We start from the raw sequence: 23,732 nt of genomic DNA on the forward strand, positions 1-23,732 counted from the left end.
ATTCACAATTCCTTCGATATTTTCTTGTATTCCTTTCCTGTTTTATAGAGTTCAACTACCTCTTCCATGGATCCTTTGACATTTCTTTTGCTTTCCCCATGACTTAGAAGCCAAACCACATCAGGGCAGCACTGGATGAAAGATGCAAGGGTCTGTCAGGAGTCCAGAAACTCATTGACCTTTTATACACAACTAATTACAAGCAAACTGGTCACATGCACAAACTGGACACATTTGTGTCAAGTTGTGTGCATGTTATCAGTCCCGATGACTAGGGTATGTAAACTTTTGATCAGGGTTATTTGGGTTGTTAGCGTAGTGATGATGATTTCAAAAGAGTAAACACAGTTGTTTGACAATAAACGGCTTCAGCCAACCACTAAACCAGAAATAGCCCTTGCAGTACAGGCAGCTAGATGGGTACCACAGTACAGGTAGCCAGAAGTAGCCCCCCCCCCCCCAGTATAGGTACCAAGATGTGACCACCAGCATAGGTAGCTAGAAGTAGCCATCACCCTTCAGTACAGGTAATCAGAGGGGTTGCCAGAAGTAGCCCCCCCTTTCCAGTATAGGTAGCCAGAGAAGCCCCCAGCATAAGTACAAAAACAGGTCACATGATGGAAACAGCGATGCCTGGAAATGGTTGATCACCAGTGGAGCCTGGAGAGGTAAGTTACTACTCTGTCACCCTACACTTGAGCTACTCTCTTCACCTCAGGGGGCCTGCGCGGACCCCCTTATTGCCATTAGCCACTCATACATAGTCAACCTACGGAGCCACATAGCACCTGCTATGATGATAGCTACGCCATTGAGATAATGTTACTGTGAATTTAATTTTTTTTAAAGTATACCTGTAGGGAAAAAGTGTCCCAAATAGATATTTACCTCAGAAGTGGGTAGTCTCTGGATGATTCAGAGGGTCCCCATCGCCGTCCCAGCCCTGGGACCACCTGAACCTCCTCAACAAGGGCTCCATGCAACTGCGCAGGTGTGAACTGCCATGTGTCTGCGCAGCAGTGAAAGTACTGGAGCGCGGCCGCAAACTTTCAAAGGGTCCCGGGCAGCAGTGGTGGTCTGGAGCAGGAAGTGGGAAGCTTTTGGAGGATGCTTTAGGCCAGTCTTACGCTTGGCCATTGCATTTGCAGAGTGATGCTCCGCCCCTATTGCAATGCACCACAACGCACAAAACATCATTTATATGGCTCTGCGGCAGAGTGGGCCAAGAGGATTATATACATATTGCCGCTTCAACCCTCCCCCCCCCCCCCCCCACACACACACACGCTCATCGCTCAGTGACGTACTCCCTGCTGGACAGGAAGTATGTTACTGGGATTCCCGCGGGTCCTCTACGTATGCAGTCGTTCCGCGCTTGCGCGGCGCTGCCGACAAATTTTATATTTCTATATCTCTTACAGACTTTCATTACTTCTGCTGCCACGGCGTCGCTTCGCGGAAGTCCAACGGTAACGCCATGTTGACTTTGCGACAGCTCGGCGGCCGATTGGCCACTTCAATGTGCCACGCCCCACTGCCTTACATTGTCATGCAAAAGGGGCCTCAAACAACAAAGCAACCCCCAGTCTGAAACACAGAAAATAAAACACTTACTAAACCTAAATTAATGTGTCTCTCAAGTTTTGAGAAAAAAAAATGGAATTCTTTATAAGCTTTCAATCTGAGCTTAAACAATTACCTAAGTAATTAAACAACTTAAAAAAAACAAATCCTCTGAACTAGATGCCTTCATAAGTGAACACTATAAAACACTTTATAAGACCCTAATGCCACATATGGAGAAAGTATTTAATTTAGCAATAGCAGAGCGGAATTCCTGGGAGAAATCCTGCTGGCATTAACTGTCCCAATATCTAAAACTGGGAAAGACCTGTATTTGCCGGGCGACTAATGCCCCATTGTCATTATTAACTCCAACCCATACCAGATAGACTACTAAACATTCTTCCTTCACTTATACAAAGAAAACGATCAAGTTAGGCAAGTCACCAGGTAAGCCACAGCCACTGGAATATGCGTTTATTAAGTGCTTATTCAAAGTCACACTACAGAACACATGCGTGAATGCGATTTTGTGCATGCGTTCCCAACGCACGAATGTGTGTGCAGCGTTCTCCACAGAGCACGCTATGCGCCATCACGCCGGCCAGCGTGAGAGTCCTGCACATGCGCGGTTCTCTAAGACTGAACCGCGCATCCGCAGAACTATCACGCCGGCCAGGCGTGATGACGCATAGCGTGCTCTGTGGAAAACGTGCACGGGCGACTTCAGGCTGAAGCCGATGATTAACGGAGCCACCAGCGCGACCGGGAGAGGATCCAGGACCTTGTGGGCTATGGGGGTTGGAGGAAACCCCAGGTAAGTCCAAATTGAATTTTTAGCCTGAGCTCAGGGTCCCTTTAAGATCAGGTGACTGACTTAACCATTTAAGAATGCTCCACTTTAATAAACTTCTGGGTTGCTTTGGCTGTATGTTTTGGGTCATTGTCTATCGGTATCATGAAACGCCACCCAATCCATTTGACTGCATTTAGATGGATTTGAGCAGACAATAGGGTTGATGCACTAAGCTAGCTGCACGGATCCATCTGAAAATGGCACCTGCAAATAATGGCGCACGGTGTTGCTGCTAATCAGTTTGTCGCTTATCGCTATTTAACGTTAAAGCCTTATCGTTATTTAGCTCTGTTTATTTTATTGAAAATTAGCGTTAACACACAGAACCCTCTCTGTACCTATCCCTAACCCCTAGACCCCCCCTGGTGGTGCCTAACCCTAACCACTTCCCTGGTGGTGCCTAACCCTAAGACCCCCCTGGTGGTGCCTAACCCGAACCACCTCCCTGGTGGTACCTAACCCTAAGACCCCCCTGGTGGTGCCTAACCCGAACCACCCCCTAGTGGTGCCTAACCCTAAGACCCCCCCCCCTGGTGGTGCCTAACCCTAAGACCCCCCCCCCTGGTGGTGCCTAACCCTAACCACCCCCCTGGTGGTGCCTAACCCTAACCACCCCCCTGGTGGTGCCTAACCCTAAACCCCCCCCCCCCTGGTGGTGCCTAACCACCCCCCTGGTGGTGCCTAACCCTAAGACCCCCCTGATGGTGCCTAACCCTAACCACCCCCCCTGGTGGTGCCTAACCCTAACCTTGACAGTGTTACATTAAATCCATTCACCATTTTGCAGTTAAATAACTTCTGCAGTTTGGCTTATGTAGGTTAGCTATTGATAAATAACATTACTGTGCGCAATAACGTCTGCTGTTTGGCATATGAACAGCGCTTTTGATAAATAACGTTACTGTGTGCCGTTTTTCTTCTTTTTTCCCTGTGCGCCATTATTATGCAGCACTAACGATAAATAGCGATAAGCGTATCTTTTTAATGCGGCGCCATTTTTATGCATAGGCGCTGTGTGCCATTATTCACTGATCCGAGCTGCACTGCTACAGTGCGAGTTAAAATCAGCAACGCAGGTTAAGAAATCAACGTGCGCACGCTACGGGAGGTAGTGCTCGTAGCATGCGATCCTATGTTACCCGCGTTGATTTCAAGTACTGGGCACTCCTTTGGTCTGTCGTGAGATGTGAACGATGATGACCGCGACACTTCACGAGTGGGTGCATGCGCAGGCCGCTCCCGGGGGCAGGAGCACACGGCCAGGGCCACACAGGCGCAGTGGCCATTGATTGGCTCTGTTGGCAGAAACAAAACTTAGTCGCTGTGGGGGACTGGAGGATCATTGTGTCATGGTGCAGGCACAGAGTGGCTAAAGGGGGGCGGTAGAAGACCCAGGTAAGTCATACTTGTTTTTTTTTTTTTTACAGACTTAAGTTTCTCCTTAAAGTTGACATGAAATTATGCAAAAATTAGGCAAAATTATGGATGGATACACAAAATCAGTTAACTGTCCATACTGTAATTGCGTAGGGACGTAACTGCGAAAATGTACACACAATTTCACATAAATGTAATTAGCAGATTACGATCATCACTATTCCTTAGTTCAGAAAAATAGTAGCAAATTTCCAGAAGATTCCAGACATGGTCCTCAAATTAGAGCCCTTTCTGGAGAAGACTGGCTGTGTTGTGATACAATGCATTAGCTCTAATGGATTGTTAATTGTGACATCATTTTAGGCCAGAGCGTGACAACAGTGTGATTGAAGACATTTGTCTGATGAATTGCGCTGTCTCACATGGACAAGAAAAGCACTCGCACAACGCAAGCCTCCGCCGTGACGCAAGCTGTGGAGCCATTTATTAGAAAGCAGGTGTTGGCAGAACAGTGTCTGTGTGAACGGTAATAGCAAGTGACCTGCTGGACAGCCAGCGTGATAGGAAATGGCATTCAGTGCTGAGGGCCACCATTACACGAAGGCTCGGTGGCTGTCGCAAGGCAAGTGTGATTGAGCGTATAGTAATTCTACAGTGAAACCCCCCTGAAAAAGTAAATGTGTTTTTTGATTGCCAGTCATGAGGGAAACTCCGATTGCCTGTGTGATAATAAATGACTGTTAAAAAGTAACAGCAAGGAGAGGGTGAGAAAGTGAAAGCAAGAAAGAGAGGCAGGAGCGAAAAGGAGGAAGAGAAGACAGAGAGAAAGTGCAAGAGAGAGAGAGAGAGAAAAAAAAAGCATAAGAAAGGGGCATATACACAAATGTCAGTAAAGCTGTCCATTATTTACACTGACTGAAGTTAGCACTTTGCACAACCCGTTTTACATAGGTAACGCAAATATTGCTGGAGTAACAAGCGTTACCAGTGTTCTCCCCAGAATTTTGATCCAGCCGGGTGGCATGAAAAATTAGCAGTGGGACAGGGAAATACAGGCACAGTCGCATCCATAGGGGCAATTGCCCAGGGCCCCAGAGCTGGCTGATAGGCCTCTAAGTCTCCCCTCAATTGACAGTGCTCCCCCAGTGCCCTTGCAGAGTATGGCTGCGTCCACACTAGGTCCGGAAACGTATCCGTGGCTGCGTTTTTCAAACCTGATGAAAAACAGAGTGCCGGATACTAATGTTTAAAATAGCAGCCAGCCTCACCCAAGTAAAAAACGGATCCGTCTGCGTTTGCGGGGATCCGTTTTCAAAACCTGAACGGAAGGTCCGGACCTGCTGCATTTTCACGCAACGGATCAGGACCACAGATACACGCAGGGGTAGTGAAAGCAATGAGAAAACGCATCTCCAGCTCCACAGGCAAAAAACGGATGTGAAAACGGATAGCCTGAGCTTTATGATTGGCCCAAAAAATCCTCCCACTCCTTCCTAATGATAGAGACGTTTTCTGTCAGGGAAAAACCTGAACGGAAACTGATACAAAACTGATGCACTTTCATCAGTTTGCAGTACGGTGGTACTTCCCCTAATCTTCCCCGGATCCGGACTGCAGTGTCCGTCCTGCATCTGTGTCTAGTGTGGACCTAGCCTATGAGTGCGCTCCTCTTACATGTGATTGCTGGGTGCTGCTAAGTCACACACAGAGAAACACACACTACACACTGAGATCTTAAAATTGCTGTTCGGAGAAGGTGCCTTTCCAATACGAGAGACCTGGAGCGGTTTGCAAAGGAACAGTGGTCCAAAAATTCAGAGAGGTGTAAGATGCTTATTGATGGTTATAGGATGCGACTCATGTCAGTTATTTTTTTCCAAAGGGTGCGCAACCAAATATTAAGTTAAGGACGCCAATAAATTTGTCCAGCCCATCGTTGGAGTTTTGTGTGACATTATGTCCAATTTGCTTTTTTTCCTCCCCCTTTTCTTTTTCCAATTCACACAATGGGAATAATCATGTATATAGCAAGACGTGTTACTGAAACACTTTTTTTGTGAGAAAAACTTGATTTTCTGGAAATAACTCTGGGGTGCCAACAATTTTGGCCATGACTGTATATGTAACACCACTATACACCACTATATACCAAGTGTAATGTTTACTCTTGGGGTTGGAGTTGAAGGCTCTTGGGGTTCATTGTTGAGTTGTTGGGGGAGGGAGCAGGGAGGTAGGTAGGGATGGTTTTGGATTGTTTGTATGTTATATGAAACTTCAAAAAGTGAGCAGACACAGTTCAACCAAATAGCTAGATTTGTTTATGTTTTCTCTTTGAAACAACCAATTGTATAAAAACCCTGAATGCCACTACCCCCCATATTCAATAATTCTTGACTGATATTCTCATTATTTGACAATTGTTCATTTGGCAACGGTGGATATTTTTTATCAACTTTCAAGAAAGCCTGTACTGAAAAAAAGTTCCCCTGGGGGGTACTCACCTCAGTAGGGGGAAGCCTCTGGACCCTATTAAGGCTTCCCCCGTCCTCCAGTGTCCCACGGCAGTCTCGCTGCAGCCCACGGAACGCACAGGCGACAATTTGTCGCGTTGTGCAATATTTACCTTTTCTGGCTCCAGCGGGGGAGCTGTTGCGGCTCTTCTGACGGAGATCGGCGGAAATAGCCGATCTCCGTCGGGTTCGCTCTACTGCGCAGATGCAGGAGACTTGCGCCTGCACAGTAGAGTGGCCCAACGGAAATCGGCTATTTTCGCCTATCTCCGTGCAGAGAACCGGTACTGCGCCTGCGCTGGAGCCAAAGAGGTAAATATTTACATCGCCACCACTCCGGGAGGATTAACGTCGCCGCCGTGGGCCCGAAGAGAACAAGGGAAGCCTCAAAAGGATCCGGAGGCTTCCCCCACCCGAGGTGAGTACCCCCCAGGGGAGTTTTTTTCAATATAGATTTTCTTTCAAGAAAGCTGAATTGTGTTTCATTATTTAAAGTGAACCAGAAACAAAGCACCCTCATGTATTTTACCATATATATCAGTGGGAACTATATAGAGAGATATAGAGAAAACACCTACCCTGCTTTCTGTTTCATTTTTAACTGTTCAGCTTGCTTCTAATCAGCCCTGATAAAATCCCCGACTGAGCATTCAGTCTGGCTTTGCTATAATGACTCAGCTATAATGATTCCTGAGCAGATCCACAAGAGGGCAGGCTTGGGCTTGAAAAGACACCAGAGAACACAGACTCAGCTATAATGATTCCTGAGCAAAGCCAGACTGAATGCTCAGTCGGAGATTTTATCATGCCTGATAAGAAGCAAGCTGAACAGTTAAAAATGAAACCGAGAGCAAGGTAAGTGTTTTCTCTAATGTCCCAGCTGATATATATGGTAAAATACATGAGGTTGCTTTGTCTCTGGTTCACTTTAAGAGCAGGGTTCACTCATCCTTTTGTATCTTGGAATTGGTTACACATTTTGTTCATTATGTTTTATTTGTCACTGTAATTACTATGTCTACCAATTCTTTATTATATACCCATGTCTTTATCTTGTGTATATCATTGTGTTTATGATTATGCACCCCATGATCCTTTCTCACACTGTACAGTGCCACAGATTGACGCTGTTGGCACTTTATAAGCCAATAACGATAATAAAAAACAATTTTTTTTCATTAACCAATGTTCTATTTCTCAGATAATAGTTATCATACTGTAAATAAATTATATATACTGTACAGTAATAGCAGTGCTTATTCCACAAATATAAAATAAACCAATCAAAAAATAGCGCTTGTGCTGCAGTAGTAAAGCAGTCACTGTATATTTAAAGCCAGATATACCAGTACATATCTGATTGTGACTGTATATCTGATGTGTACACATGAATCTTTTATATATAATAGGTAACAGCTCTGCTGTAAGAATAAAGCCTAATGTGTAGTTGTGTAATTAGTATGGATGGTCAATAAGATGCAAATAATTATGTGTTGATGTAGCTTTATGCAAATTTTGAATGCAAATATAAGCACTCCCTTCGCTTGTTGAATCAATGAATGTGATATATTGTTAAATTTGGGGTTGTGATTACAAATCAAGTTATACAGCAGTACTATCCTCTACATCTGTACTCCACACAGAGCAGTTGTGAATCCACTGAGAATGTTGTGCACACTGATCGCAGAGGTGTTGTCTGTCACCCATAAACCTGGTTCAGATCATGCAGGAAGAATGTGTAATAGAGGAAGAATTCACGCATTCTCCTGCAGAGTACCTGCACATCACTCTTACATGTACCCACAGTTACATTGCCTAGGGCAGGGGTAGGGAACTTATGGCTCGGGAGCCAGATGTGGCTCTTTTGATGGCTACATCTGGCTTACAGACAAATGAGTAGGGGTGGATTCACTAAGCTACTCTGCTCAAGCAGCGCAACTTAGTGTGACAGCGCAACTAAAATTTTCAAAGTAGGTACGCTACTGCTGTGGCATGCACTACTAACTTACTCGCGCTCCCCACAAAACTAATGGCCGCTCCAATTGTCCCACCCTGGACCGTGTCATGTCCAGTGACTTTGTAGGATGTGATCCCTGCACTTTGATTGGCCTAATAGCTGTCTATCACTTGACAAGCAGCCTATTGGGCCAAAGTGCGGGGATCTCATGCTACAAAGTGAATCAACCCTCAAGTCAGCTAGCTAATTGTACAAGCTGTTCGTCTGTATTTCTCCTGTCTGGCTCTCGGGGAAATTGCTGAAGTTGCTGAAACCCAAGAGAAGCTGAAGATGTGTCTGATACTTCCGCTGCCTGGAGTATCAACTGTATACACATCACCATGGCAACAGGGATGTGAGCCCTCTGCTTCACATGCGCACTGTCCCAGTTTGAAACATACTGTATGGCTCTCACAGAATTACTTTTTAAAATATGTTACGTTTATGGCTCTCTCAGCCAAAAAGGTTCCTGACCCCTGGCCCCAGGGCCTGATGGATGTTCTTTGTTCCTGTCTGCACCCTCTACAAGTACTCTTACCAAGGACTAGTTTGGATTTCTATTTAACAGCTACAGAATCTTCGGTATTTGAATGGTTCACAACATGGATGGTCACAGTGGATCCTATGTATGATCCACTGTGTCTGGTCATGAAATCGTGATGTCTGTTGTCATAGACACAGCAAAGTCCCCTGTATGTGCTTGCCGGTTCCTTACCGGATACAAAAACACAAAAGAGAGGCTTCCAGTTGCCTTAGGAAAACAGGGACTTTGCTGTGCGATGACTTTTAATGTTCTGTGCCGTGTCCGGAAAGGTCATGAAGGAAAGAGCTTTGTGTTTTACTACCGCAATGGATATGCTGAAAACAGACATGTCTAAGAGGCTCCTGGATACCACTGAATCCATCGACTTGTCCATATATACATTGGCTTCTGTTGTGAAAATCAATATGTTATTGGGCCTAATTTATTCTTATTTTGTCTCTGTAATTACCAATTCTGTGTCTTGTACCGATTCTGTATGGTGTACATCATTGTCTGTATTATTTTGTACCTCATGTTTGTTTTTTACTTTGCACAGTGCCACGGAATACGATAGCACTTTATAAATCAACTAGCAGACCTAAGCCCTAGCAGACCTTAAAAACGGGCTCTAGGTCTGTGTTTCTCGGTGCGCGCGCCCGCCACCAGCCGCCGCGCGCGCACTGGCCACAACCCCGGCCCGCCCGCTGACCCGCCGCACACCCGGCCGCCCGCTGGACACCCGGCCGTCCGCTCACCCGCCTACGCGCGCGAATGCCACGCGCGCTCCCTACGCACATCCGGCCGCCCACTGCACATCCACTCCGCCCGCTCACATGCCGCCTGCTCGGCTCCCTGGTCCCGTCCTCCTGTCTCTGTGAGGCTGGGTCCGTGCTGCGCACATGCGCACAGCAGTTCAGCACGGACAACGCTACACAGAGACAGCACACGCAGGGACACAGGGAAATTATTATAGAGGATAATAATACCCGAGAGAGGACTAAGTCTTATCTCCCCAGCTAGCATCATTTTAGCATAGCTCCCAACTGTCCCTCTTTCGGAGGGACAGTCCCTCTTTTTCTATTAAAAAGTGTGTTTGATTGACTCTAAACTGTATTCCCATCCTTTAAATTGATATATTACTAATTTTAAAATGTTCATATGAAGGAAAATGAACCAGGATATAAAAAACCAGTGTGGTTTGAATTATAAAACAAAACATTTTTCTTATGAAATCTTTATGGTATGCGTGATTGTGGGTGTACCAGAGGCGTGGTTAGAGGTGTGGCAGGGGCGTGGCTTAAGTGTCCCTCTTTCTCATCTCAAAAAGTTGGGAGGTATGTATTAGTTGTCCACAGGACAGGACAACCAAGGTCTGCGAATAGCCTTTTCACTTTCTACTGTTCAGACATATTATACACTTTCTGCTGTTTTATATACTTTACCATTGGTTTTAGGTTGCCTCTTCAGGTTTTGAGGTACTTGGCCTTCTCTCCACATCATGATTGGTGTAATTTCTCTGCTTGCCTGTAGATCGTTAATTAATGTAGGCTATGAATCCTGCATAGGCAGGGGCGTAGCAATAGGGGTTGCAGAGGTAGCGACCGCATCGGGGCCCTTGGGCCAGAGGGGCCCCGAAGGGCCCTTCCTCAACTACAGTATTAGCTCTCTATTGGTCCTGTGCTCATAATAATCACTTCTATAGATGCTTTGAATAGTGATAATCATTAACAAACTGCTCCCCATCCCCTTCTTGCACCTGACACTGTAGTTGCCATTGGCAGATTCTGGTGTGCCGTATCAATTGTTATGTATAGAGTGCATGGGGGGCCCCATTGTAAAACTTGCATCGGGGCCCACAGCTCCTTAGCTACGCCACTGTATAGGATACCATGCAGAGCTGGTAACGGGTGAAAGCAAGTCAGACAGGGCAACACTAGAGTATGGAGGAACTACTGTGGGTAAAACTAGGTCACGTGACACAGGCATCACATGGAATATGCTGCTATGGGTTACAGCAGGGGAATGTCATTGTCACACGACACCCGCACAGGTACACCAGCCATGCGGCTGGGGTCACAGACAGGGCGCACTTCCTCCACGTGACAGCCTGACAAGCAGATCCAACATCCTCGAGGAAATCACAACACAGGCTAAGGCTACACGTGCTGCTCCGTCACCATGGAAACCAGCGAGTACGGACCGCCGGCAGACCAATCAGAGCGGCTGACCTCACAGGTCATGTGACCAGGAAGTGGTGGAAAGATGGCGGCGGAGGCGACAGAGCCGGGTGGATGGGCAGTGATAGGAGGCGGTATAGCTGGAGTTACCTGCGCTGAACAAGTGAGACCCCGGGCAACAAGCAGGGTTGAGGGAGTGGGGAGTGCTGGCTTTGTTCCTGGTGACAGGAAGTGACGTACATGTCCAGTGCTGGGACACAAATGTGATTTAAACTTGACAGAGCTTCATAAGTTTTCCTCTTGTTTTTATTTGCTGTTTGTGTCTTATTAGACATTTGCTTCTCACTACTTGTAATTTGGGATGCTACTGAGGGAGAGGAAGTGGCTTACCTCTTCTAAATGTTACAGGCACACACTGTCTCTCTCTTCCTCCATCTCACTCACTCTTAAAGGGACTCTGGGCAGAGTTAAAAAAAAAGAATTCTGGACTTACCTGGGGCTTCCTCCAACCCCCAGTAGCCTGCGGGGTCCCTCTGTATCCTCTGGGTTTCCTTGCATGGTCCTGCTACGGGCAAGGCCGTCCAGGTGTTGTCGCCATAAGGGTCCTGCGCCGTTCAGTCTTTTGATTACTGCGCATATGCTGGACCCTTATAGTGACAGATGTTAAGACGCGCCAGGTGCCTCGATGGCGCATGCGTGACTTTGGCCGAAGACATGCACCTACCGGAGCTGCCAGCGGGTCCACGGAGGGGACCCAGAGGACACCAAGGGACTTTGTGGGCTACAGGGGGCTGGAGGAAGCCTCAGGTAAGTCACCTCTGATCAGGGTCCTTTTAAATCAAAAAGCGCTTTGACTGACCAAGATATAAAATAAATATATATATTTATTATTTTTTTGTTTTTTTTCGCTTTGAGAGAGAGAGGACAAGCAAAATAAAACAATCGCAAAAGCTAACCATATACCAGTCCCTACAGAGAGATTCTCCATAATTAGAGAAATGTTATTTCAGTTTTGAGTAGATTTCTAGTTGCTTCCTGGCCTGGGGATATCATTGACTTTTGTCTCATTAATATGAAACCCGGTAGTCCTAAGGACTAGAAATATGAGGCATGAATACAATCTTACACTGTTCATAACTTTCTCTCGCTAAAAATAAAATGTTTTTATTTGCTGCTGTTTCTATCACACTCTATGGGCTTCCTTATTGGCTCCCCTAAAGTAGACTAGAGCCCCAAACTGTACACGTGAGCAAGCATCTGCAGAATTGAAACAGAAATTGCGGTAATCTCTGCCCTGCCACCACCTCGGGGATTCTCACAATTCATCGCCAGACAACAGAAGTAATTGGAAGTATGCCGTAGCGGTTCTCTCCACAATAAATAAACTGGTCGGTGGCTGGAGTTTTTCTTGTATACGGTCCACAAAAAATTCTGGTTCAGCCAACCCCTATCTTCATTGACTGTAGCAAATAAAGGAAAGTAGAAATTAAGGTCTCTGGTTCTGGCTAGTTCAGCATTACCCCATAAGCCTTCACTGCCCCCGAGGCAATTTTTCCACATGCTGTGGAATCCGCCGGTGTCTTCTGATCTGTAACTGATTCAGGACATCAGCACTGATTCAGTTTTCCTGAGTTATCATAGGTATGAGAGTAAACCAGCATTGGGTGGCAAGTGTGCGCCACCTAACTGTAGTCGACGGGAGTACAGGACCTCCAAACAGAATCAGTGTCACAGTATTCCGCTCCATCAGTTAGGCCGTGCTCCCACCAACAAAAAAAAATTATTAGCATTGAACTGCATGGATTTTGTCACACAAATATGTGTATTTGCATTTCAGCGCAAATATATTGGTGTTAATGGTTAAATGCTTTTGAATGGAAAGCTGCAACTGCCGATTGTGGAAACCGCATACAAACCTGTGGTGTATGAATGAGGCCTCACAGCTGCCAAAGCAGTGGAAAAGACTGTGACCTCCGTTACCTTCAGAAGGTGAGCGTTCTGTGCTCATGTTAAACTAGTCAATACTAAACCAGTGTATTGAGGGTTGGTACTGAGGCAGCTCCTCTCTGCCAATCTTTCAATTAGCTACTTATTGACCAAGTGATCCAGTTTAAACTCCTCACCCTATCATACAAATGCACTACATAAGTTGTCACAAGGGCTGTGGAGTCAGAGCAATTTTGGGTACCTAGAGTCGGTGGTTTTATAAACTGAGGAATTGGAGTTGAATGATTTTTGTACCAACTCCACAGCCCTGGTTGTCATGTCCGTATATTTCCTCGTTAATCTCCAGATACCATCCCTCCTGGAACCTTGGCTCCTCCCTTGAGAACCTCCTGTCCTCTAGCCTAGGCTCTCACTCCAACCACCAGGATTTCTCACAAGCATCACCTCTCCTTTGGAACGCTCAGAGCGAATATTGCAGTTGAGGGAGGGCCCCTCTGGCCCAAGGACCCTGATGCTGTCGCAACCTCTGCATCCCCTATTGCTATGCCCCTGGGAACGCTCTCCCACAGCCAGTCAAGCTCCAAACCTGGAAACTTTCACCTGTTCAGACAAGCTTATAATCTGCTATAGGTAGCATTGGAGTTTCAATGCCTCATCTGCTAACCCAGAGTTTCCCAACCCTGTTCTGAAGGCCCACAAAGGTACATGGTTTGCAGGAAACCACAAACATGCAGAGGTGAGGTAATTAGTGTTTCAGCAGAGCTGATTAACCTTTTGGGGACCGCTGTAGGTAAATCCTATGCCGCACTTGCGGCTGTCTAAGCCTGATGCGGCATAGGATTTATGCCGCCTGCAATTCCCACTCACGACGCGATCGTGCGCACCCGAGAGGGGAGATTGAGCTGTCATATGATGGCTTACATCTCCCCTCAGTGATCAGTAGCCATCGTGATTGGCTCCTGATCACGTGATCACTATTAGAACTGCGGCGGTTGGGGGGAAGAAGATCCACTCACCTTACTGACGTTCCTCTGGCGATCAGCGTTCCCCGCCACTTTGGCCAGCATTCCCGCTCGCTCTGACATAAGTGTCGGGTCCTGGCTTGATGACGTCATTAAGCTGCGACCCAATTCTTAGCGGCAGTACAAGTGGGGATTCCGCCCAGACTGGAGGGGTCCACAGCTGCTTATCGCTAGAGTCTGGGAGGTGAGTAAATCCTCCTGGCTACAAGAGGGTCACCATGCCCAGCTAGCCCTACCAGGGATCCGGTTGCCTGACCCCCCCCCCCCCCCCCCTCCCCCCATTCAAAATCGCCTGGTAGGCAGGCGGTCCCGAAATGGTTAACTACATCTGTGGATTTGTACAAAACATGCAGTGCTGGTGGGCCTTGAGGACAGGGTTAGGGAACACTGCGCTAACCCCTGTGTCTCCTTCCTTAATGGCTCCAACTCAGTACTCTCTAGATTTGTAAACTCACAAGGGCAGGGACCTCCTCCTGCTGTCATTTATCATATTAACATGTACCAGTATTGGTGATGTCTCAAACCACACATCAACTATGTCTGTATTTGTATTTCTAGATGCCCTGATTGCACAGAGTTTTGAACTTCTCATGTATCTGTGCTCCCCACAATTTGTACAGCAGTACGGAAGATGTTGGCGCTATGTAATTAAGAATAATGATTCGGATAAACTTTGCATAAGCTTTGTGTATTGTCTGTTTTCCAGCTGGCCCTCCAGTTTCCAGATGAGGACATCTATTTACTGACTGCGGCTCCCCTCATTAAAGCCGTGACTAATCTGAAGCAGGTAGGGAGCCATGCGTTCCGTCTCTACATCCAGTAGTCTGTCCTGTGATCAAAGCAGAGCCAACTCCTCCCAATAACCATCCTCTGCTTATTCTGTGCATCAGGTGTCCCGGACGCTGGAGGAGTTCGATGTGGAGGAGCAGGCCAGCAGCACTCTGGAGAGACAGTATCCCAACATTAGAGTCATCAATTCCGCAGTGAAGGAGTTACAGGCTGATCAGCAGGTGAACAGGGGAACTGCAATTAGGGTTTACATGCCAGCTGCAGTGAGCCACCCCAAAAACATACTTAGTATAGGTAAATAGCCAGGAATAGATGCCCCCAGTATAGGTTAGCCAGGTACAGTTGCACCCAGTATAGGTTGGCCAGGCACTCTCTTTACTTCCTGTTTCTGCCTGGTGCTGCCCCCAGACTTCTGTCGCCTGAGGAAGTCTCTTCACTTGGCATCATGGGTGGACCTGGCCTGCATACTGGTAACGCTGTTGCCTTTTGATGTGAGATTTGAGTCTTTGACCAGGGTTTCAATCCTGGCTCAAGCTAGTATGTAAACAGTAAGGAATCTTTGGGCAAGGCTCCCTAATGATCCTGGTCACCTGTGGAGCGCGCCCAAAGTAGCTGCAGCCCTGAAGTGCTTTGAGTCCGACAGGAGAAAAGCGCAATATACTGTAAATGTTCTGTGTCTTGTACACAATAGCAGGTGATGTGTGCACTCTGCTTTTGTATCTCATTGGAGAATGGACTGTAGTGGGGAAAAAAGTCCTACATGTGTACAAGTAGTTTCTACTGTACAGCATCGGAATTTATAAGGTCTGCAGAAGGAGGCAATAGGCACATTACAATCTCCATCAGATGCCTCGATGTCATCAGAGGTGGGGTGAGTGAATGATGTATGAAGAGCATATATGCTGCGCGGTTTTTTTTTTTAATACTTAACTACATGGTTTCCCAGCAACTTACACCTGCAGTCAATATGAGTCTCCGGTGTCTGAAGTGAGTGAATTATCCATACTTATAGATGTCTGGGTATTCCTTCTCCACCCTATGAACACCTAGAGAAAAGGAAATATCCAGTTAAAGCAATCCTGTGAGTTTAAAAAAAAAAAAAAAAAATACATATGGAACTTACCTCGGTAAGGACTGATTTACACTTGCAATAAAAACGTACCCGTTTAGTACGCTTTTTTGGAGTGGACAAAAACGGAGAAATGGATCCCAATGTTAAAAATGTTGCCCGTCTTGACTTGCAAAGAAAAATGGATCCATTGGATACGTTCATGAAAACTGAGTGGAACGTCCGAACTTGGCACTTTTTTTCGGAGAGCGGATCCACACGGAAGCAATAAAAGCCAACGCAAAAATGGACCTTCCGTTCACACACAGAACTCTGCACACAAACTGTATGTCAAAACGGATTGCTCCTCCCCTCAGTGTCATTTTTGTGGACTTCCTGTTAAAAGCAGCGCTTTAAAGGACCTCTGTTGCGAAAATCTTAAAATTTAAAATACATATTAACATATACAAAAAAGAAGTATGTTTCTTCCGGAGTTAAATGAGCCATAAATTACTTTTTTCCTATGTTGCTGTCACTTAAGGAGTAGAAATCTGAAATTACTTACAGATTTTGGACTAGCCCATCTTTTGGGGGTTCTTAGGGTTTCTTTAGTTTTAAAAGCACTTAGTAAATGGCAGTTGCTCCATCCAACTGCCACAAAAGTGTACGGTGAGCAGGGAGGCTGGCCAGCATCATTGTGTAAATCTTTTTCAGGGTAGGTCTTTATAAAGAATAAAGGCCATGCTGAGACTCTCCCATGAAGAGATGGACTAAACCTGTCAGTACTGTCAGATTTCTATTACCTACACTAAGTGACAGCAACATAGAGGAAAAGTCATTTAGGGCTCATTTTACTCAGGAAGAAATGTGCTTATTATTTGTGTGTGTTTTCAATTTTAAGATTTTCGTGACAGTTCTTAATTAAACATGCCGACCAAAAGGTATTTTAGAGATACCTTAACCACTTGCCAGCAGTCTCACATTAAAGGGATACTTAAGTCAAATTAAAAAAAATGAGTTTTACTCACCTGGGGCTTCCCTCAGCCCCCTGCAGCTGTCCGGTGCCTTCACAGCATTGCTCCGATCCTCCTGTCCCCGCTGGTGGCTCCCTCAAGTTTCGGCGACAGCCGCCGACAGGCTGGGAACGCGAGTGATTCTTCGCGTTCCCAGCCACAATAGCGCCCTCTATGCTGTTATTGCAGCCTTCTTGCCGCAATAACAGCATAGAGGGTGCTATTGTGGCTGGGAACGCGAAGAATCACTCGCGTTCCCAGCCTGTCGGCGGCTGTCACCGAAACCGGAAGCAGCCGCCGGCGGGGACAGGAGGATCGGAGCGATGTTGCGAGGGCACCGGACAGCTGCAGGGGGCTGAGGGAAGCCCCAGGTGAGTAAAACTCGTTTTTTTTATTTGACTTAAGTATCCCTTTAACATTCTATACATTTATGTAAACATGTAAAACAGTACATAACATTAAACGGTACATTAAAAATAAAGTGGTATATTAAACAAGACCATAAGGGTAAAAAAAAAAATACATAACCACTCCCAATTCCTTCCTATTGGTCAAAATAAAGTAACAATACCACACCCACCCACCCACCTTGTTTTAACGTACTGGAAACGTGTGCTACATAAATTATAAACTGTGGAAAACGGATCCATTTAAAAGAAAAAACTGGATACACCGCAGGCTACCCCCTTCTCACTATTCCAGCGCTGAGACCCCCAAAATTTGTAGCCGCCCTGTATGAGAATGAACACTGGCACGCTGCACAAGGCTAAGAATGACTCGCGCAGTAGCACTGAGCCATGGCTCAGTAGGAAAAGCAGAGCCCATTTGGCTCCATTTTTAGAGCGGCTTCATCGACAAGCCCTGGTCAGCTGGCTTGGGGGGTGGGGTGTCTCAGTGTTTGAACGCCGAGGAGAGAGAACTTGCAGAAAGCTTCTCGATTATGTCTTCTTGGGAAAATATCCATTGGGGCACTTTATTCGATACAGGTACACTTGAAGATGGTTTTACTTCTCGTTGACTCTGTTATGAGCTGTAAGCACAGGCTGATTGAATCTTTATTTTATACCATGTCCTGACCGAATGAGAATTTTTATAGACCTTTTAATAGGCTCTTCTTAATGTAAACTCTAAACACAGCATGTAATTAAAACAGGACCTCGACAAGCCTAAACCTGCAGCACAAGGTACCCACATGCTATTTCCATTATCGGAGGACTCTCTGAAGGGTGCTGCTCAAGATATCAGTCATTATGAAACGCTGCTGAAGAAAGCAGAAAAATCAGGCAAGCCTGGCCAGCCGCTAAAGTCATACAAACTGGCTCAGTAACAGAAGGTCAAGCCAGCAAGCTTGGCTGATACAGGAACTGAGCAGAACTTGTTGAGGGACTTTAGTAGTGTTCTGGGTGTGTGTGGTAGGTCCTGATACAGCAAAGTTCCTGTTATCCGGAATTTACTCAACCGGAAGTCTCAACTAACCAGCATGACCGAGGGGATAACAGGGACTGTGTGTTGTTGTTTTTTTGTTTTTACGCCATAAAATCCTCACCGAGTGTCCAGCGCCGTCTTCTAAGCTTCCTGTCACTCCTAGCGGCTTTCTGGCATCCATGTATGGCTCCCAGTGTGTCATGTGACCTGACTCGGGTCAGGTGACACGCCTCGAGCCGTGCACAGGAAAGAAGACGACGCTGGACACTCGGTGAAGATTTTAAAGCAGTAGGATTAGCCATACTATGCCAGGGAAAAAAAAACACAAACGCATATAAGTAGATAAAGACTTGCTCTACTTAGATAACACATGTATTGTACTGTCCACATTTTGATTTCAGTGAATGAAATAGTAAATGAAGAGAATTCTGTTCCTGGTGGGGGCCATGTCTTTTGCCCACAGTTTAGGCTAAATCCTGATGTCATTTCTGCCCTTTACTTTTTTTCTTTTCTCCTCCAATCGCTGAGTCACCTCAGCCTTGCTTGTAAACACAAGTGAGCAGGGGAACGTGTTTCAGATAACAGCTAGGCAGGGTAATAAATGGAAGAGGAGGAATATATCATTATAGATAAAAAGAACCCCCAGCATGCAACTGTTTGGCACTGACTACTAAAGGGCCAGTGCTCCTTAAGTATATAACTCCAAATCATAACAGCAGAAAAAGTTTTGAATGCAGGATTAGCATCTTTATCACTTAATACACTCAGACCAGTTGCTGTTGAAATTTGATCTTTATGGTGACAATACCGCTTTAAAGAGACTCTGTAACAACATTTTTCAGCCTTATTTCTTCCATCCTATAAGTTCCTATACCTGTTCTAATGTGGTGTGTCTTACTGCAGCCTTTCCTAGTTGCACAGTGGCTGTATTTTCTCTGTTATATAATCTAATCTTCTTTCCTTTGTCGGCTGAGACAGGAATGTGCTGCTCTGCTGTGATAGGGAGAAGCTATACACACCCTCTCCACGCCCCCTCCAGGCTCTGTGTGAGTCACGGACTGAGCTTCTCTTAGCCTATCACATGCTGGTTAGCAGCCATGTTTTTTGTTTGTAAACGCTGCCTAAAACTGGCAATAACAAGCCAGGATTGCAGCAGGGAGTGGCAGAAACAGCACAGAGGGGCCCAGGAGAACATAATGAATAGAATGGTATGCTTTTTATTGTAAGAATTTTAGAGTACAGATTCTCTTTAAGCGGCATGGGGGAGGTTTGTGGTTTTTTTTGTTTTTTGTTTTTGTTTGTTTTTGCCAGTAGCTCAAGCAGGCGGTAAGCACTGGTGCTGGATGCTGGGGACTTTGCTGCATATGGAGGCACATGGCATGGTGGAGGGTATTCTCGCTTTGCAGCACTAGAGCCTTATGTTTGATTCTCAGTCCAGACATTATTTCTATGGAATTTACATATACTTCCTATATTTGTGTGGGTTTCCATCAAGCACTCTGGTTCCCTCCCACATCACAAAACAAAGTTAAAATTAACCTGAAGTGAGAGGAATATGAACCATGCCAGTTGCCTGGCTGCCAATCTGAGTTTTTGGCTTTAGTTGTGTTTGAGTCACACGCTTGCAACAAGCATGCAGCCAGTGGAGTCACACCAGAGTCGCCAGCATCTGACCTGCGTGCTTATTCTGGGCCAGCGACTTAGTGTACCTGTAGGGAAAAAGTGACCCATTTAGATACTTTCCTCAGTAAAGTGAAGCTTCAGGACAAATGGCTTTTTCCACCAAGTTTTAGTGGCTCCATGCTACTGCACAGTGTGGCTGTGCTCGTTCACGGATGGAAGCGCAAATGCAAACTTCCAGAGGGTCACAGCTCTGGGTTGGTGGTCTGTAGGGCATACATATAAAATCGCCGCCAGGAGACTAGAGCGCAGGATACAGCCGATATATGGCTTATCCTGCTGCTGCACAAGTCCCGGCGGCGTTAATTACTATTCCCCCTCCAGGTCCATGTGGATAGTGGGAAATTCTGTAATTCAGCTTCCAGCTATTCCTGGTGGCTGAATTACAGTGTTTTAAAAGTAACTTCAGCTCCATCTTCTGACAGCGCCGAAGTTAATCACTGCTTGCCGCTATATTATCCTCTTTGTCTGGGAGGACGTGGGAAGCCTCTTGTCAAAGTTGCAGGTTTGCTTTAAAGTGGACCCAAATTAAAAATACAAGATTTCAGAAATAAAATCTATTTTCTAAATTATAATAATAAATAGCAGCCTTTTTTCAGCTGCATGATGACAAATCTAAAATATTTTACATTTATTGGAGAAACCCCTCCCTTCCTTTCATATTGCCGGGATTTTTCCTGCAAACTGGTGGAGTAGATGGTGTCCGGCAAAGGAGGAATTGCTAATGGCTGCCACCTGTATAACTCTAGTTATAAAAAGTTATAAAAAGAGAAGGGTGAAAAGCATGCACTACAATGCTCATAGGCTTGAAGGGGTGTTTATTTATCTTTGTATGTGTCAGAGTGGTGCAACTAAAAATTTTGAACTAAAAAAAAGTTTGGTTTGGGTCCGCTTTAAAGGATACCTGACCTATCGTTGGATTACTACAACTAATTACAAAGGTATGTTCTCTTTGCTTGTACAAACCTCTGTGCACTGTCCGATGCCCTGCATGCTCCCACTGGTCCCTGTTATCCCCGGCAGAAAAGGAGGCAGGCAGATGAGGCAGACTTCTAATTTCCATCCCACTCACGCCCTATTAAAGAGAGTCTGAAGCGAGAATAAATCTCGCTTCAGACCTCATAGTTAGCAGGGGCATGTGTGCCCCTGCTAAAACGCCGCTATCCCGCGGCTTAATGGGGGTCCCTTCACCCCCAAATCCCCTCGGTGCAGCGGGGGAGCGCTTCCTGGTTGGGGCAGGGCTAACCCCCGCAGCCCTGCACAAGCGCGTCTGTCAGATGCGTATCTCCGCCTCTCCCCCGCCCCTCTCAGTCTTCCTTCACTGAGAGGGGCGGGGGAGAGGCGGCGATGCGCGTCTGATAGACGCGCTGAGAGGCAGGGCTGCAGCCGTTAGCCCTGCCTCCAGGAAGAAGAAATTTCATGACCAACTTGCGACCAACTATTGCGGGGGTGGGTTTGGGGGTGAAGGGACCCCCGTTAAGCCGTGGGATAGCGGCGTTTTAGCAGGGGCACACATGCCCCTGCTAAGTATGAGCTCTGAAGCGAGATTTATTCTCGCTTCAGAGTCTCTTTAAGCTTGCTCTCAAATATTCAGCAACACAGAAGAAACACTGACTCCATTTTCTATATGGAGGTGCAGGGATTCAGAAATGAGTGGAGGCCAAACAGGACACCTTAAGGACGTCAGAAGATGGCAGATGGAGTGTGCCGGGGTGAGTATTATGTACATATCTTTCTTTATTCTCCGGGTTTGTTTCACGTAAGTTGTTTTTTGAAGTATAAGAGGCAGAGCATCAGCATAGATGTCAGGCAACAGACATTGTTTATTGCAGATTGAAGATGGCAGCCTCCATATTCCTCTTACTTCAGGTTCCCTTTAATTATTCTCCTCAAAATGGGCCTTGATAAGGACATCAGACTATGCCTGTGGTAGGGATAAGATTGTGAGCTCTGCTTCTATAGAATCAATCGATTGATCAGAAATCGATTCTATCGATTTGTGGATGATTTTGATCAATTTGATCTATCTGACAGGATGGAAAATCTAGGTCGATCTGCTGCTGGCATCAGATCGATGGCCCATAGAGTTGCATTGGATCTAATGGTCCAATAATGCATTTAGATCGATTTCCAATAGATTTCATTCTGAAATCTATTGGAAATCTGTTCCTAGTGTGTGGCACACATCCAGGGCGTAGCAATAGGGGTTGCAGAGGTTGCGACCACATCGGGGCGACGAAGGGCCCTCCCTCAACTGCAGTATTAGTTCTCTATTGGTCCTGCGCTCATAATAATGACTTCTATAGATACTTTGATATGGTAGTAATCATTAACAAACTGCTCCCCATCCCCTTCTTGCACCTCAGATACTGTAGTTGCCATTGGCAGGTTTTGGTGCGCAGTATCAATTGTTAGGTACAGAGTGCTTGGGGGTGCCCAATGTAAAACTTGCATCGGGGCCCACAGCTCCTTAGCTACACCACTGCACACATCAGATTGGATCTGACAGGCATCTGCCAGAAATCTATCTGATGGTTGAATCTGCTGCAAATCTATAAGTGTATGGCCACCTTTAATGACAAGACTACATATATTCTGTACAAGAGGAGCGGGGAAGATGTCAGCACTATATAAATACTAAAACTGGCCATGATGGGGACATCATACTATGGGCTTGATCACTTAAAGGGAAGGTTCACAGTGGATACAGCCCGGAGGACATCCGATGACGTCAGCGCGCCCCCGTGAGGCTCATTTTGGAGCGCAGAAGAGCCCGACCTGGCAGCCGGCCTGGCCAGGTCGGGTGCGCCACCGGAGGAGACCAGGAGCCTGCGGAGCGGCGCAGAGGGCACGTCCTGCCACGGGCTGGAGGAAGCCCCAGGTAAGTGGATTAACAATTTTATTTATTTTTATCCACCGTGAACCTTCCCTTAAGCTGCGCTGCTAAAGCGTTTGCTTTTTTTTTTTAAATATTCAATCCCACTTTAAGCAGTAGTATCCCATGATGCACTTGTGTGCAGCTTTCTAAGTGTCCACCTGTAGCGGTTTAGTAAATCTCTTGGAGGATGTTTAAAAATAACATTCGGAGATGCACTTTACATTCTGCACCCCCTGACAGCCCTCTCACTGGATGGTATGTGTACCTGGGTTTCCACGTTACATAACTTCTTAGAAGAACCATTACCAGTTTCCTTGTGTGATTTCTGACACATCTTACCTGTGTGTTTCCAGAGGGTGGTGACAGAGAATGGAAATCAGTACCTCTATAGGAAGCTGTGTCTGTGTGCCGGAGCCAAACCCAAACTCATCGAGAATGGCAATCCCTATGTGTTAGGAATACGAGACACAGACAGTGCCCAGGTATGTGCCAGAAGTATCAAACCTTTATTATGAAGTTGTCATTGTTTTTTTTAGGTAATCTCAAGTTGTAACAAGTATTATCATTCTATGTTTAATGTGGTTTATAATTCTTATAGCAGTTTGCATTCTCATATGATTTCTAGTGTGTGTTCTGTACTTATGCGATATGTAACACGTGTGACCGTTTACATTCATGTAAGAATCACGAATACAGTTATTTTTTTTGAGCTCAACTTTTACAGCACAGACAGGAAGTCTGCTCATATAGTCTAGACATAGTTGGGCTGGATTTACCAAATGGCACTGTAGGCACGTGCCTACAGGCTCCTGATGATGGAAAGGCAGCATACTTCCCTCCCCGAGTGCCTCCCTCCTTCCTTCCTTATGCTGAGTCCAGAGTGCAGTGAAATAAGAGGTCACTCACCCGACTCAGCATTCCACTGACC

At 46.1% G+C, this 23,732-nt stretch overlaps 1 protein-coding gene and 1 long non-coding RNA gene across 4 annotated transcripts in view; one reads left to right on the forward strand and one right to left on the reverse strand.

Moving 5' to 3' along the window:
* LOC137564308 (uncharacterized) overlaps positions 1–10,698 on the reverse strand; it is a 205,368-nt gene extending 194,670 nt beyond the window's left edge. For all 3 annotated transcript variants that reach the window (XR_011030571.1, XR_011030570.1, XR_011030572.1), the window contains exon 1: positions 10,268–10,698. This is a non-coding gene — a long non-coding RNA (uncharacterized lncRNA). The remainder of the gene's footprint in view (positions 1–10,267) is intronic.
* Positions 10,699–11,022: 324 nt separating this feature from the next.
* Positions 11,023–23,732, forward strand: part of PYROXD1 (pyridine nucleotide-disulphide oxidoreductase domain 1) — a 32,967-nt gene continuing 20,257 nt past the window's right edge. The window contains exons 1-4 of the mRNA XM_068278035.1: positions 11,023–11,165; positions 14,678–14,758; positions 14,862–14,981; positions 23,158–23,286. Coding sequence (XP_068134136.1) covers positions 11,088–11,165; positions 14,678–14,758; positions 14,862–14,981; positions 23,158–23,286 — 408 coding nt within the window. The 5' untranslated portion in view covers positions 11,023–11,087. The remainder of the gene's footprint in view (positions 11,166–14,677; positions 14,759–14,861; positions 14,982–23,157; positions 23,287–23,732) is intronic.

Source organism: Hyperolius riggenbachi, chromosome 3 (assembly GCF_040937935.1).
Source record: "Hyperolius riggenbachi isolate aHypRig1 chromosome 3, aHypRig1.pri, whole genome shotgun sequence".
In the NCBI taxonomy this organism is placed as follows: Eukaryota; Metazoa; Chordata; class Amphibia; order Anura; family Hyperoliidae; genus Hyperolius; species Hyperolius riggenbachi.